We start from the raw sequence: 15,097 nt of genomic DNA, 5'->3' as shown, positions 1-15,097 counted from the left end.
CTAAGCCACCCAGGCGGCCCCCCCTAAGGAATATTTATAGTCAAGAAATGTTTCAGAACATTTGACTGGTTAATCAAAAAATCATCATTACTAGACTAGACATATCAGGGAACAGAAAATGTCCCTGCCTTCAAACAACTGGAACACTCACACATTGTTGGCAGGAATATAAACCACCAGTACAGTCATTTTGGAAAACAGTCTGGCAGTTCCTCAAAAAATTAAACGTAGAGTTACCATGTGACCCAGCAATTCTACTCCTGGGCATATACATGAGAGAAATGAAAACACACGCTCACACAAAAACTTGGACACAAATGTTCAGAGCAGCAGCATCTGTAAGAGTCAAAAGGTAGACACCACCCAAATGTCCAGTGACTGATGAAGGGATAAACAAACTGTGGCAAATCCATACAATGGAATATAAGCCCGCCATCAAAAGGAATCAAGTGCTGACACTTGCTACAATAGCAGGGATGAACCTGACAGTATGCTAAATGAACAAAGCCAGACAAAAAAGGCTACAAATTCTAGGAAATTCTATTTATATGAAATGTCAAAAAAGCCAAATCTATAGAGGCAAAAAGATTAGTGGTTGCCTAAGGCTGGTGGGCTTACAGGAAAATAGGGGAGTAAATACTAAGGGGTCTGGGGCTCTTAGGGTAATAAAAATGTTCTAAAATGGACTGTGGCCATTCTTGTACAACTCTGGGAATATACTAAAACCCACTTAGTGGTATAATTTAAATGGGTGAATTGTACGGTATGTGAATCACATCTCAATAAAGCTCTTATGAAGGGGAAAAAAAAGACTGTCTAGGCCAGTGAGCAGTTCTTTGGTGTACATCAGAATTATCTGAGGATTTGTTAAAACAGATTGCTGGGCCCTGCCCCTAGAGTCTGATTCAGTAGGTCTTACAATGGGCCTGGAAACTTGCATTTCTAACAGGTTCCCAGGTGATGCTAACACTGTTGACTCAAGGGCTGCATTTTGGGAGACATTAAAATGGTCTTTGCTAAAAGTAAAAAGGCTCTAAAAGGATTTAAATAATTACCCCGACAGATGTATATTAACTCATTAAGGGAAGTTAACCATGTACAGATACTTCCTCAGCTTTCTGATGTTGTCACATAAACGTTATTCATTCCTTCCATAAACTCTCTTGATCTTCTGCAAGATAAAATACTGGAAATGGTACAAATAGATAAACTTTACTGAGCATGTATTGTGTTCCAGGAAATACTAAGCACATATCATATGTTAACTTCACTAATCCACACAACTATCCTTTGAGGTACATTCTTCTTATAAAGCCCCATTTTATAGATGAGGAAGTTGAGGCCTAGGGGATAAGTAATTTGTCCTGATTCATACACGTAGTAAGATGTGTACAGAAGTGTCAGGACATAATCACATGCTGTGATGCACTTACTAATGCATCATATGTCAAAATGACTGAGCAGCTCAGTCGGTTAAGCATCTGACTCTTGATTTCGGTTCAGGTCATGATCTCACAATTTGTTAGACTGAGTCCCAGGGCTTCTTGCTGATAGCATGGAGCCTACTTAGGATTTTCCCTCTCCTCTCTCTCTGCCCCTCCCCTGCTGGTGCTCTCTCCCTCTCTCTCAAAATAAATTAAACATAAAAAAATATAAAAACAAACGAAAACAGGTCAAAAGCCACATCGAGGACGTTTCTCTGGACTGATGTCCTTAGTCTTCTAGAAAAAGATAATGATTCTATCTTTTATTTTGTGTTGCCACAAGAAGTAGAAGAGTGTGCCCCCCTTCTTTTTTTGAGAGAGGGAGAGAGAGGATATGCATATGCAGGAGAGGGACAAAGAGAATCTTAAGGAGGCTCTATGCCCAGTGTGGAGCCCAACATGGGGCTTAATCTCAAAACTGTCAGATCATGGCCTGAGCCAAAATCAAGAGTCCAGTGCTTATTGGACTGAGCCACCCTGGTGCCCCAACAGTGCGTGCTCTTAATGACATAAGAGAAATCAGAAATATCATTAGCTCTATGAAATGGTGCACATTTATGTTGGGACAGAACACAGAAAACAAAAGAAATGAGTTCACAATGCTTGCTTTGTAAAAGATATTGTGCTCAGAATCCTACTTATCAATATCACTGTATTGAGCAACTGGTAATGCTGAAGTCGATTTTTAGGACACCCAGTGCTCTTCCAGATATAAATAAAATGAAGTGGAAAAGTTTTTAACTCACTTATTACATAAAAACCTATAACCAAAAGGCCAACATAATATAGTGCTCACTTTCCCTTCCCACTCCACTTCGCAAATCCCTACTGTTTTTGTGTCTTTTAGCACCTTCTTCTTGACAGTCTACCTTCTATAAGGTACCTTGCAACAGCTGTATCCTAGTTCTCCAGTAACCCCTGTGATGGCCTCACCCGGTCTCACTTTATGTGTCCTTCCACATTTGCTGTAGGTTACCTTAGATCTGTTATACTGACACACTGGGGCTTAAATCTTCATGAAGCTGCACTACTAACATATGACATCAAACTCATACGCATGACATTCAAGAGTCTACTTTCCATTTTTATTGAAATGTTTACTTGCCAATAGATGTTTCTCGTCAAATGCCTACTCTATTGGTCATAAAGTAGAATCAGACAAATTCATTAAAATAAAAAAATTTTTAATTGAGATTTTATTTGGCCCTTTTCATGTTTTCATTTGAAGGTGCTAGGGAAAAATGTATTTATCAAATATGTAAAGTATTATAACAACTTTCCTTCATATAGTGAAAGCAACACATACACACACACTCCTAATACTCAAATTCATAAAGGAAAACAGTACATCATCCAGATGTAATAATGGCACAGAATCTTGAAGAGGCTTGATTTGGTTTTGGAAGTAAGTGGGGGCTCAGGGGACCAGAAGACCTGACCTACGTTGGGCCTCCACGTTCTATGACATGTCATCTGATAATACAATCATGGATGCAAAACACAGAGAATGAGAAGCTTGCAGAGCAGGCTCATAATTGGGTAGACAGTCCCTTCTGAGACAGCAAATCACAAAGTGGGACACAATACATAAACGGTGTATTCTGTGGATAACACATAAACAGATGTGAATCAGCCCTAGAAAATTCCTGACAGCCTGATCCTGAGCCACAAGTTTGGATGTTATTCCTCCTGGGAAGTGAGTAAGTGCTGGGCCCTCTTGCTCATAATTACCCTCATGAAGCTCTGTCCAAAAGTGCAAACCCAGTCCAAGCTCATGTGATATACAATTCCATTCCTGGCCCTATGCTGGCCACTGCAGGGAATACAGAAATGGAAAAGGTAGTGGTCACTTCCTCTTTTTGGGTCATAGGGCAAAGAATAGTGTTTCTTAAAGCATAATCGTGGTTAACTGTATCAGAATCACTTGAACTTATTAAAAATATACATTCCTGAGTGCTGCTCCCAGAGATTCAGATACAATAATTCTGCAACAGTGACCTGAAATCTGAATTTTTCAATTCAATGCTTTAATTACATGACACATTTATGTAGTTTCAATGCTAAAACTGTGGGAAGTCTAGCTTCCATTCTTTTTTTTTTTTTTAATGTTTTATTTATTCCTAGGAGAGAGAGAGAGAGACAGCGTGAGCAGGGGAGGGTCAGAGAGAGAGGGAGTCACAGACTGAAACAGGCTCCAGGCTCTGAGCTGGCAGTCAGCACAGAGCCCGATGTGGGGCTCAAACCCACGAACCGCGAGATCATGACCTAAGCGAAAGTCGGACGCTTAAGCGACTAAGCCACCCAGGCGCCCCTTCCATTCTTTTTTTTTTACATTTATTTATTTTTGAGACACAGAGTGAGACAGAACACAAGAGGAGAAGGGGCAGAGAAAAAAGGAGACATAGGATCTAAAGCAGGCTCCAGGCTCTGAGCAAACATTCAGAACAGAGCTTGATGCAAGGCTCGAACCCACGAACCGTGAGATCATGACCTGAGCTGAAGTCAGATACTCAACTGAGTGAGCCACCAGGCGCCCCAAAGTCTAGCTTCCTTTCTTGTCTACCCTCTCCCTTCTGCTATGGGCAACCATTTTAGTCCTTTTTATCTTTCTATTGTTTCTTTGGAAAATATAAGATTGCATACACACACATACAGATACACACACACACATTCACACATTTGCATTTTTCTTTACAGGTTCTGAATATATATTAAAGTTTCGGAACCAGTATCTATAATCAGACATGATTTACTAGGTAAAGGACCTTGGAAAAATTACTTAAATTCTCAGGTTATTCCTCTGCAAAATGCAGTTATTGTTTCATAAAAGCTTAATGCAGATTAGTACTCAATAAATGGAAGCTATTACTATTAATATCATCATTCATTCACTGAACAAAGATTTAATAAATACCCATTATGAGGAGCTATTCTAGGAGCTATAAGTAAAGCAATATACAAAACAAAGTTCCTGCTCTGAAGCAACTTCTATTCTAATATGGAGTGAAAAAGACAATAATATAAAACAGCATTAAGTAGCAATCCATGATAAGAAAGATAAGGCTAGAGAGAAAATAGCACATTGTCTTTTATATGGCATAGTCAGGGAAGGTCTTGCTGAGACCTTTCTGCAGAGACCTGAAGGAAATGAGGAACGAGCCATGTAATATTTAGAGCAAGAGAGTTCGGGGCAGAGGTAAGAGTAAGTGCAAAAGCTCCAAGGTAGGTACGTGCTTTGTGTGTTATGGAACAAAGAAGACTGTTGTGTGCCTAACAGGACAAAGGAGCAGGGGGTAAGAGCATAGGAGATGGGGCAGATGAGGCGAAGTAACTAGAGGCCTGATGCTGTCAGAGGTACAAAGCACAGTAAGGGCTTTGCACCTTCTTCTAGTTCTGAGATGAAGCTACTGAAGGGTTCTGAACACTGGAGAAATGTTATCACACTAAGTTTTCAAGGGATCACTCTATCTCCGTGTGATAAAAGACTGAGAGTGGCACAATTACAAACACATGGTGATCAGTCAGATGACTACTCTAGTAATCCAAATGAGAGAGGTGGTACTTTCATCAAAGTAGAAATACTGCAGATGGAAAGAGTGACTGGACTCTAGACTTACTGGAAGTAGGGCAGACAAGATTTGCAGATGGACCGGATGCAGGATATAAGAGAAGTGAAGAATGATTCCAAGGCTTTAGGCCTTAGCAAAATGGGTAAAGAGAAATGTCATCTGCTGAGATGTGGGATGCAGGGGGACAAGGCATGTTTTGGGAGAGTGGCCATGCTACCAGACATCCAAATGAAGGTACAGAACAGGCAGGTAGGTTCTACAACTCTGGAGTTTAGGGAGAAGTCATCATCATCAGTATCCTCATTTCTATTTTCCAAGAGATGGCCTATGGTGTCCCTAAGACATCTTCCAGCTTGAATACTGTCTGGCCCTGTATGATCTGATTTCTAGAGGTTCCCAGATGAATTTTAGGTAAAGGGGGGTAACAACTAGAAATAGTACTATTTACTGCTGCTGAGTCAGAAAACAGTTTTGAGTCAAGAGGTGGTAAATAGCCTCTTGTAGCCTCATACTTAACACAGCGTCCTAGAAGGTAATGAGTACTTCTCCTCCTGGGTGAGAGATGAAGGCAAAGAGCTACCTGCCATTTCAAGTTTTAATTTATTTATTCATTTTAAGTAATCTCTATACCTACCTTGGAGCTTGAACTCATGACCCCGAGATCAAGAGTTGCATGCTCTTCGGAGCCACCTAGGCCCCCCCATTACCTACAATTCCCAAACTATCTGAAAAGCTCAAGTACAGGGAATCTTTACTGTGACAAAGTAGAGTTGGTGAAAGGGTGAGATACATGTACCACTAGTTCCACAGGGTGTCAGTCAAGGATTCTGACAAGTATGGTAAGCAGCTGTATTCATCCTTTTTAGAAGTATATGTCCTAGGCTGAGCTGAGTAACCCTCTCCCATGTTTCTATATTAGGCAACATATGCCTCCAATATCATTTATCTTGTGTCATAATCTATTCATAGGTCTTTGTTTCTCACTGTGTGTCCTAGGAGTACAGTTACTGTTTCTTAATCATCCCTTAATTCCTGTAGCAGAGAAATAGAGAAACTGGTGCATATAGGCATCTGATACATATGTGATGAAGAATTAGGGGAATATGTCCCTTTGTACTGGGTCAAATCTTTCAGTTTTTACATTTCTTTCCTCCTCTATTTTATTTTTTAAAATGTTTATTTATGTTGAGAAAGTGTGTGTGTACACATATGTGCAAGACAGTAAGGAGCAGAAAGAGAAAGAGAGAGAGAGAGAGAGAGAATCCCAAGAGAATCAGCGCAGAACCCTACGCAGGGCTCAGTCTCATGAACTGCAAGATCATGACCTAAGCCAAAATCAAGAGTCCAATACTTAACCAACTGAACCACTCAGGCGCCCCTCCTCTATGTATTTTTAATTTTTACTGAGCATTTAATCACAGAAAATGGAGGTTTTCTTGAGATATCCAGAGGAAGCAAGATTCTCTCCTTAACCCAAGGGACTAGGAAAGCTGTGGAGGTATGATTTTAAAGAAGCCCAGGGCTGCTAAAGGCAAGACAGTGCACATTAACATGAAGACCTGTAGTAAAAGCACCCTACTGTAGAGGCTGTAAGGAACTCTGCAAGACTCACTGGGTGGTACTGTCCATAAATGATGCAGAAGATGATGGCCACCACCAAGATTCCGCCAGGCCCATCTTAAGTACCTAGCTCAGTATAAGATCTGATTAAGAGTTCTGGGCCACTTTTTTATGGCCCTTTTTTAGCACCTAGATATTAATAAGAAAGACTTAAATTATTTGTTTAGTCTTTGGTAGCTGTTATCAGACACAACCACTCAAAGATAAGAGCATAATGTTCGTAACTAAGAGTCAAGGTTTAGACTCCTGAAACCATTTGTATTCTAGAGCATCCAAGAGATGCCAGACCCTGTTTTCTGTATTGACCCATCCCAAGAGGATTACACAAGTTTTTGAAGGGTTAGATTCCATGACAGCCTGGAATGAGGCTCCTCTACCCACAGTTAGGTAACCTGGACATTCTGAATATAAAGCAATCAACGACTTGGCTAGACTGAGTTTAGAACATGAGTTACCTAGAATACAGAGAAGTGAATGATGAGGGACTACTAAAGGGGAAAAAAGGCATATGGTATTAACGTATTTAATGCCTCTCAAAATAGTGGTTTTTCACCTAGAAAACAACAATCATCTGGACAAGTTCACACACCCGGTAGGTTGAAAACTCCCCAGTGCTTGCCCCCTCCAAATTGAAGACTTTTTGGAAATCGAAATGAGCCAAAGCTGAGCACAGTTAATAAGAAAGTTGAACCTTCAATTCGGTACTGAAAGCAAGGGTAAACGTACCGAAAGCCTGAGTCCCTGAGGACTTGCCAAACAGCTCCATTGCCCTCGCTATCTACAATACTATGCCCTCCCTCATCCCGTGCCTCTTGGATAACGTCCGATCCGAGTCCATACAGCCAGACACCTGTCCACATTCCTAGCCTTGTAAAAGATAAGAACCGATTCTGCGCTGACCCCGCCTCGGCCCCTCGGCTCACCCCAGGCGGCCAGACAGTCGATCTGCAGAGGGAGCTTTTCCAGGATCGGCACTGGCTCGAAGGCATCATGCATGGCGGCGAGCAGAGTCGCCGCAGCAGTCTCACCCGAAGTATACGGGGACGGGCCAGGTTTGGACCTGGGCCGGGAACCAGCACAAAGGGCCGAGCAGGAGGCTGAGACCCCAGCTACAGGCCGTTCGGCAACACAGCCACCAACGCCGGACTTCCTGTCCGGCCAAGCCCGCCCCTTCCGCTGTAGAAGCCCCGCCCCTTCCTCCCAAACACCAAAGAGACCTTCGAGGAACGCGCCGACGCTAGGTTCCTCACCTTCACCCTAGACCCAGAACTTCTTTGTCATGGAGCCTAACTAGCTACGGAGCCTAACAAAAAGGAAATGGGTAGAAATCCTGGAACTGTCCCAGGCAGTTCGGGCTTTGGCGTCACTTGGTCGGAATGGAGATAAGCCATTTAGGAAATTAGCCTTTGTTTCCACATCTGCGAAGGGATGGTAGTGTTCCGCACTAGCCTGGCGTTGTGGGCGTTTAGCAACTCCTGACACACTCTAAACACCCAATAAATGGTGGTGTTTGCATTACCATTATAATCCCAACAAGCTCAAGTATCTTACCCTTTTTTTAAAGGTTGTTCTAGGTAGTGGTTCTCAAAATGTGATCCCTAGACCAGCAGTATCAACATCACCTGTAAACTTACTGGAAATACAGTCAGTCTCAGACCTTCTTCCTAACCTAATGAATCAGAAAATCTGGACTGGAGGGGCTAGCAGTCTGTGCTTCAGTAAGTCCCCAAAATGAGTGCATGCACTTTAACATTTGAAAACTACTGCAAGAATGAGGTACATCTGGCAACTTCCTTCCCCCTTACCCCAAAGAAAACAGCAGGTAGGTCATAAAAGCATTTGAGTTTAAAGCAAAAGTCTTTAAGTAAAAATAAAACTGGCCTTGGTCACTTTATTTTTATACAATGTCAGTTTCTTCACTTGTAAATTAGGATTATTGTCCCATGTTTACCAAATGTTGTTTCTGATAATCCAGTGAAATATTTTCAAAGTATTAGCACTAACACAAAAATTGCTAAATAAATCAAGTGTTATGGGTGATTTTCACCATAGAAAATGGACACATTGAAAATAAAGAACTGCCAGCTACCGTCCTCATAGAAGGCCTAATACCTGGTAGTTTCAGGCCCAAGGACTAAGACCGATATAAACTCTCAGGTAATAGGTCAATGTAATACTATAAATTACTTCTGAACTAGTTCTAAGAAATGATGTGCTGTATCTAACCACAGTGCCATAACCCATAAGAGAAAGCAGAAAGAATTATCAGGTCCGGTCTACATAATTTGTTACAATACACTACTGCTTAACACAATAGGATTTATTCCCTAATCTTAAGTCAACATCTAACCATCCTCAAAAATATATGACCAACTATTTTGCTGCATTATAACTATTATTCACTTGATAAATGTCTCTGGAAGAACAGAAGTACACAACAGTACCACTAGCCTTTTGCTAATGGGTTAACCTGAGAATATAGTCAGTTCTTCATATTGTTCCTTAGAGATACAGCCTAGGTGAATTTTTAAAATCACCACAGCAAAGAGCTATACAGAGATGTTAAATAAATGTAAACACTTTCACTATAGTATGAATTAGTAAAGATTGTGGTCATGTGGTCAATGGTTTCAACAGATAATAAGACTGTAGAATAAAAACCATGGGAGGAAAATTCCCGCAAGAATTTGGAAGAAAGAATGGTCTTTAGAGAAAGTCTGGAAAAAATGAGGAAAATATATTAATTTTGTTAAAATTTTTTATATTAAAAAGTGGCATGAACTTTCTATGTAAAACAAAAATCTTGGGAAGGCAAAATTGGACAAAACCATTAAAACATACATAGTGCTTCAAATGAATCCCATCACCTTGTGATGTCTCTTATAAACAGTCTCTAAACCAACACCAGATATAACAGTCAATCCTAAAGAATGAGCAGCAGTCCAGGGCCTCCACACTACTTCATGCAGGAAAAACTGTTTCAATTAAGCCAGAAGGACCTGTTTCCTTTGTATTAGCTCCTGCTACTTGAGCATTACACTTCCTTTAGCAGGATGCTCACTCACAAGCACACAGATGGAGTGCCTCTCTGCATCTAGTGCAACACCCAGTGAATGGCATGAAGGCAAACAAAGCACTGCCTAGGACTCCACAATGCCGCCGCCCTTGGAGGCTTACAAAACAGTAGTTAAAAGTTCTGGAGTGTGCACCACATTGCCAGCAATGGGATGTGTCACAATAGCAGATGTCAAGAGTTAAGCTAATATTTCTCTCTAAAGTACATCTGAAATAGAAAAATCTTTAATATACACCATTTGTAAACAAAATTGCACTTGATTTTTTTTTTTAAATGATCTGAATCATACTGTAACAGTTTGCTTCTCTTACATACTCTTTTTGTTTTAAATCATCCATAGAACCATGGCTCCTTAACTCAGGACTCTTTTTTCACAAAACTAGCTCTGCAAGATGTAACCTTGGCTTCTCAGGAAATGGAAAGGTAATTGGTAATTTCCCCCATCACCTATGTAACTCTCTAAAAAAAATAAAAATTATAGGCAGTTGCTCCTGGAGATTACATATTATGGCGTTGATGTCACAGTTCTTTAGAAGATGTTAAACTTTTTAGTTGGATAGATTAAACAATTTAGACATTATAGAAGATTCAGGAACAACACACATAAGTTGCATAAACATCCATGTCAGGGCGTGGCAGGGAAAGGGGCATCCATGTTGTAAATAAAAACTTGTAGATTTTTCTTGTCCTATGAACTTGTTTTCAGTAAGATGTTCTCCTTATTCTGACACCTCTCACCAGCTCCAATGCACAAAAGTCAAGGAATAGATCAAGTTTCACTGCCTCCTTTAATTCCATGGAGTGTAGAAGACTGACACAGAAGCTGATCTCTTCGGAGTTACTATCCATCTTCAACTGCACATCTTCCATTCTTTACTCCATTTTGGACCTTTCAAAGTGTGTGATCATTCGTTCCTAGGGGGAAAAAAGGTCTTTTCTAAGCATATTAATTTTAAATGGTCTACATTCCAAGTATCTTCTACAAAGATGATGCACATACACATTTCCCACAAGTACTTTTGCTGATGTCCACTAAATATTTAGAAATGCTTCCTAACTATCTATGAAGATATTGAAACATACAGATGTCTAGGCCCCACCCAAGATTAACTGAATCAAAATCTCTAGGATTCTGGACACCAAACCACAGATCCAAAGCAACTGTGTATTTTTGAGTCAAATAAGACGATTAATCAAATATTTACTTAAGATTAAACTTTAATGAAAATGTGGACCTCCTCTGATTCAAGAATTTAACTTGAAGAAAATGTCAAGGATGTAGGCACAGGGTTTAGCCAGAAACATTTCTACTGCAAAACTCAAAACCGTAACAAAACAGAATTAAATGTCCAAAACATAGGACTGTATTACCCTTAAAATGAAATATTACACATTCAACAAAGTTATACTTTATGAAAAAGTTCTAGAGATCTGTTGTACACAATGTGCATATAGTTAACACTTTCCGAGAACAATTAGGATAGTAGAGTTTATACATTTTCATATTTTTTTAAAAAGTCATGCTAAAAATTCTGATTAAAAAATAGTACTTATAGCATGCCACTTCAATTAAGAAAATTAATGTGTTACCATTAAATATCCTTTCTTATGTAACTTTTTACCTTAGAGTTAATATTTTCATTTTTGTGTTGTTTCATTTGCTAAAAGCATATATCACAAAATTTATCCTGAACTATAACAGAACTATAATGCCTTTTCACTATGATCAATTACATCAGCTAATCTATCCTTTTTATTTTATTCTTAGAACTACTCCTCCTGAAGCTCTCTGGTTTGCTCCATTATGGACTGGATGCCCTCCATGACTGTCACCCAGCTTCACTCTCGGAATTTCTAACATCAGTTTATCCTTGCCCCTCTATTGGANTACTCCTCCTGAAGCTCTCTGGTTTGCTCCATTATGGACTGGATGCCCTCCATGACTGTCACCCAGCTTCACTCTCAGAATAACATCAGTTTATCCTTGCCCCTCTATTGGGCCTTTTATTTCCTGAGTCCCAAGTCTTTCTCTTTTTAGTTCTCTCATTTTGTAAAGGACATTTTCTATTACTTTCCTGAGAAAGCACATATAGAATGTTAATTATTTTATTGCTTGCATGACTGAAAACATCTTTATTTTACCCTCATACTGACAGTTTAGTTGAAATACAATTCTAGATTGAAAATAATTTTCCTCAGAATTCAAAGGCATTGTTCTATTATCTTCTAGCTTCCAAAATTGAGGCTGAGGAGTCTGATGCTCTTTTAATTCCTGGTCCTTTAAAACTGGTTTCTCTTAGAATTCATTTAAGTTTTTAGTTCTTTTTTTTTTTTTTTAATGATTTTATTTATTTTTGAGAGAGAGAGAGACAGCGTGAGCAGAGGAGGGTCAGAGAGAGAGGGAGACATAGAATCAGAGGCAGGCTCCAGGCTCTGAGCTGGCAGCACAGAACCCGATGTGGGGCTCGAACCCACGAACCATGAGATCATGACCTGAGGTGAAGCCAGACGCTTAACCGAGTGAGCCACCCAGGCGCCCCTCTTAGTTCTTGAATAGATTTTTCACACAGGGAAGTATGAACAGATAGGTGACGTCGATACAACCAAAAGTACTCTATTAAACCTGTATTGCCATGAACGGCCCAACTGAGTTTCACATACTCAGCCTGCTCTGGCTGAAACAGAATGATGGCTGGAGAACTAAAGTCAAAGGGAAGCCCTGTGAGCAAACTATTAGCAGAAGCCCACAACAGGGAGATCTGGGAACTGCAGAATATACCACAGAAAGCAGTGTTATCACCATAGGTTTAATTCTGAATGGTAGAATTCTCAATTATTTCAATGCACAGAACTGCTAAGGAATTTGACATTGTATGCTGCATCACACAGCACGTCAGTGGGAAATAAATCTTTTTTTTTGTTGTTGTTTTTAGAAGCCAATCCAACAAAATGAGTTGGATTCAGGCAGATGCTTTCAAAAGATTTTCAAAAATCAAGAGATTCTAGAATAACCTAATATTCAGAACAAAAGACCTGTCCTCAAATCTGATCATAAAACTTTGGAAAAGAAATAGGGGACACAAAGAAAGGAAACCTTCTTGAATATCTGGACTCTAATATTAGTATTTCTATTCTCATCCTTTTTGAACCATACCAAATATAGTTCTTCAGGCCATTATTGAGTAAAATAAATAAAATTCCCCTGAACAAAGGACCTATGATTCCCTATTAAATCATGAGACCTACAGTTGATGCACATGATTTGATCACTAACCTCATCTGAATCCAGAAGGGCTGGAAGTGCTCTGCAGAGAGGAAAACACCAAATGAACAATGTAAAGTCATAAATGGTTCATAGAGGAAAGTGAAATTATGAATACAATTTAAAGCCTTTTTAATAATTAAGATCTGCTTAATGGGCACTTCAGGGGGAAAAAAAGCAAATTATGAAAACAGAAGAGTTACTGGAATTGTACAGAAAAAAACCATGTTCTGCACCGTAATAGGGCCAATATTTAATTAAAAATATAGTCAAGGAAAGGAACTAAAAAAATCCCCCAAAAAAATATCCCAATGATTTTGGCAAGGTTTACAGCTAAATCTTTCTAAGCAAAAATGAACAATCTGGACAAATAATCTGAACAAATAATCCTGATTACCTTTGCTTGTATATCATTCCTAATTTTTACTTAACATCTTTTTAACATTTTAATATTCTTTAATTTTCTATTAGCATTCTCATTAGCATGTTCTTCAGCTCATTCACTTAAAATAATAAAAGTTACACTAACTGAATAAGGATTCTTGTGAAAATAGTTCAAAAACTTACACATCTGTCACAGAAGAAGGAACATTCTCTTCTACCCATTTCAAATCATCTTCCTGCTGGGAATGTACAAATACCAGTAGTTACTAAAATGTACCAAATAATACATGTCAAGTAAGGATCTAAAGAGGTCTCAAAATTTTTAAATTTCATCTTTTGAGAATTCTGATGTAGTATATTCACATAACAAATGTGACTGCTAATAATTTAAAAAATTACATAGTCAAGTATTTTTAAAAACTATGTAAGTGTAATATAAGTATATAAGTGACATAAAATTGTCTTTAAATGCTTTCTTCTCAATGTTCTAATACCTAAGAGTTTGTTTCTTGTAAGTTCTGCTCCTTAAAAGTGAGATAAATTCTAAAGCCCTTAATGTAGACTGCATGCATCATTCTAAAAAACAAAGAAAAAAAAAAAAAACTCCAAAATACTGCTGAATGAAAGAAAGCTTGTTCTTTACTATAAACAACACTTTAGGTTAATAGGGCTATAACTTACATTGATGAAAATAATTAAATAGAACCCTCAGGCTAGTCTGATGTACCTTTTCAGGACACAGTAACAAACCAAGTAAGTTAAAGATAACTAGATCTTAGAATCACTTGCTGTTTCTGTTTTTAAAAGTGTAAAAGAAATAATATATTAAAAGATGTATAAAGCAAGCTTAATTACAGCACAGATCTAAAAAATCATTAAGGTCTATACACAATTACTTACTGCTTTGTTTATTTTACTATTTCCGTTTGGTTCTTGTTTAGTACTTCTCATTTTCATTCCTTCTGTGGTGGGAAACAAAGTAAATGGGTTAAGTATACTGCAGTCCTACTGGAGTCCAGCAACAATTTCAAACATGGACTCAGAACTTTAGGTTTATGGACTGTGAATTATACAACAGATGTCTCTACCTTTATGCTAGGAAGTTCAAAGCCAAACTTTCAGCTCATCCAGTAAGCACACTGTACATTTCCTGTGCAATTATTTACTGAATTTATCATGGCTTCACCTTAAAATTTATACCCTTACCTTTGATTTCCCCTAACTTCACCACATACCAAATTGAGAAACAACTGTACAACAATTGTAAAATGATAAACAATTATCAAAGCATCTTGATGTCGATACACACTGTTATACTTGCTTTACTCTATTTCTAATAACCAGAAAATAGTATTTAAAGCACAAATAAATTTTATAACTACCAAAGCTTTCTTTCAGCATAGGTTCCTTTTGTTCATCCTCTTCCTCTTCCTCAGACAATGGTGAGAAGGCAAACCTGAGAGAACAAAGAACGGAAGGAAAAATATTAGAAAACTACAAAAAATGCTACACTTTGGATTTTACAGACCTTATTATTGAAGCTACAATGAGTCATTCATCAAATTATTTTAGTGAAAACAAAACAATTCTTGCCCTTCAGAAAGCTCTTGATTGCCTTTATTAGCAAGAGAAGCAGGACAGTATGACATTTACAAGTACAGGCTCAGCCATACTGCCTGTGACTTGAGACAAGTTACTTATT

The 15,097-nt window shown here is 38.7% G+C and overlaps 2 protein-coding genes and 1 long non-coding RNA gene across 4 annotated transcripts in view; 1 reads left to right on the top strand and 2 right to left on the bottom strand.

Moving 5' to 3' along the window:
• Positions 1-7,807, bottom strand: part of VPS39 (VPS39 subunit of HOPS complex) — a 47,919-nt gene extending 40,112 nt beyond the window's left edge. Inside the window, exon 1 of the mRNA XM_077764599.1 lies at positions 7,597-7,807. Within this exon, the coding sequence (XP_077620725.1) occupies positions 7,597-7,669 (73 nt within the window). The 5' untranslated portion in view covers positions 7,670-7,807. The remainder of the gene's footprint in view (positions 1-7,596) is intronic.
• Positions 7,808-8,397: 590 nt separating this feature from the next.
• LOC144231938 (uncharacterized) lies at positions 8,398-11,634 on the top strand. Its single transcript, XR_013335248.1, has 3 exons — positions 8,398-8,495; positions 10,090-10,172; positions 11,518-11,634. It is a non-coding gene; the product is annotated as an uncharacterized LOC144231938 (long non-coding RNA).
• Positions 8,539-15,097, bottom strand: part of TMEM87A (transmembrane protein 87A) — a 42,145-nt gene continuing 35,586 nt past the window's right edge. For both annotated transcript variants that reach the window (XM_077764601.1, XM_077764600.1), the window contains 5 exons: positions 14,778-14,851; positions 14,296-14,357; positions 13,579-13,634; positions 13,024-13,054; positions 8,539-10,664 (listed from right to left, as the gene is read on the bottom strand). In XM_077764601.1, the coding sequence (XP_077620727.1) occupies positions 10,623-10,664; positions 13,024-13,054; positions 13,579-13,634; positions 14,296-14,357; positions 14,778-14,851 (265 nt within the window). In that variant the 3' untranslated portion in view covers positions 8,539-10,622. The remainder of the gene's footprint in view (positions 10,665-13,023; positions 13,055-13,578; positions 13,635-14,295; positions 14,358-14,777; positions 14,852-15,097) is intronic.

This window comes from Crocuta crocuta, unplaced genomic scaffold (genome assembly GCF_008692635.1).
Source record: "Crocuta crocuta isolate KB4526 unplaced genomic scaffold, BGI_CrCroc_1.0 scaffold102, whole genome shotgun sequence".
Classification (NCBI taxonomy): Eukaryota; Metazoa; Chordata; class Mammalia; order Carnivora; family Hyaenidae; genus Crocuta; species Crocuta crocuta.
Note: the sequence above shows the minus strand (reverse complement) of the source record. Positions and strands in the feature narration are given on the sequence as shown.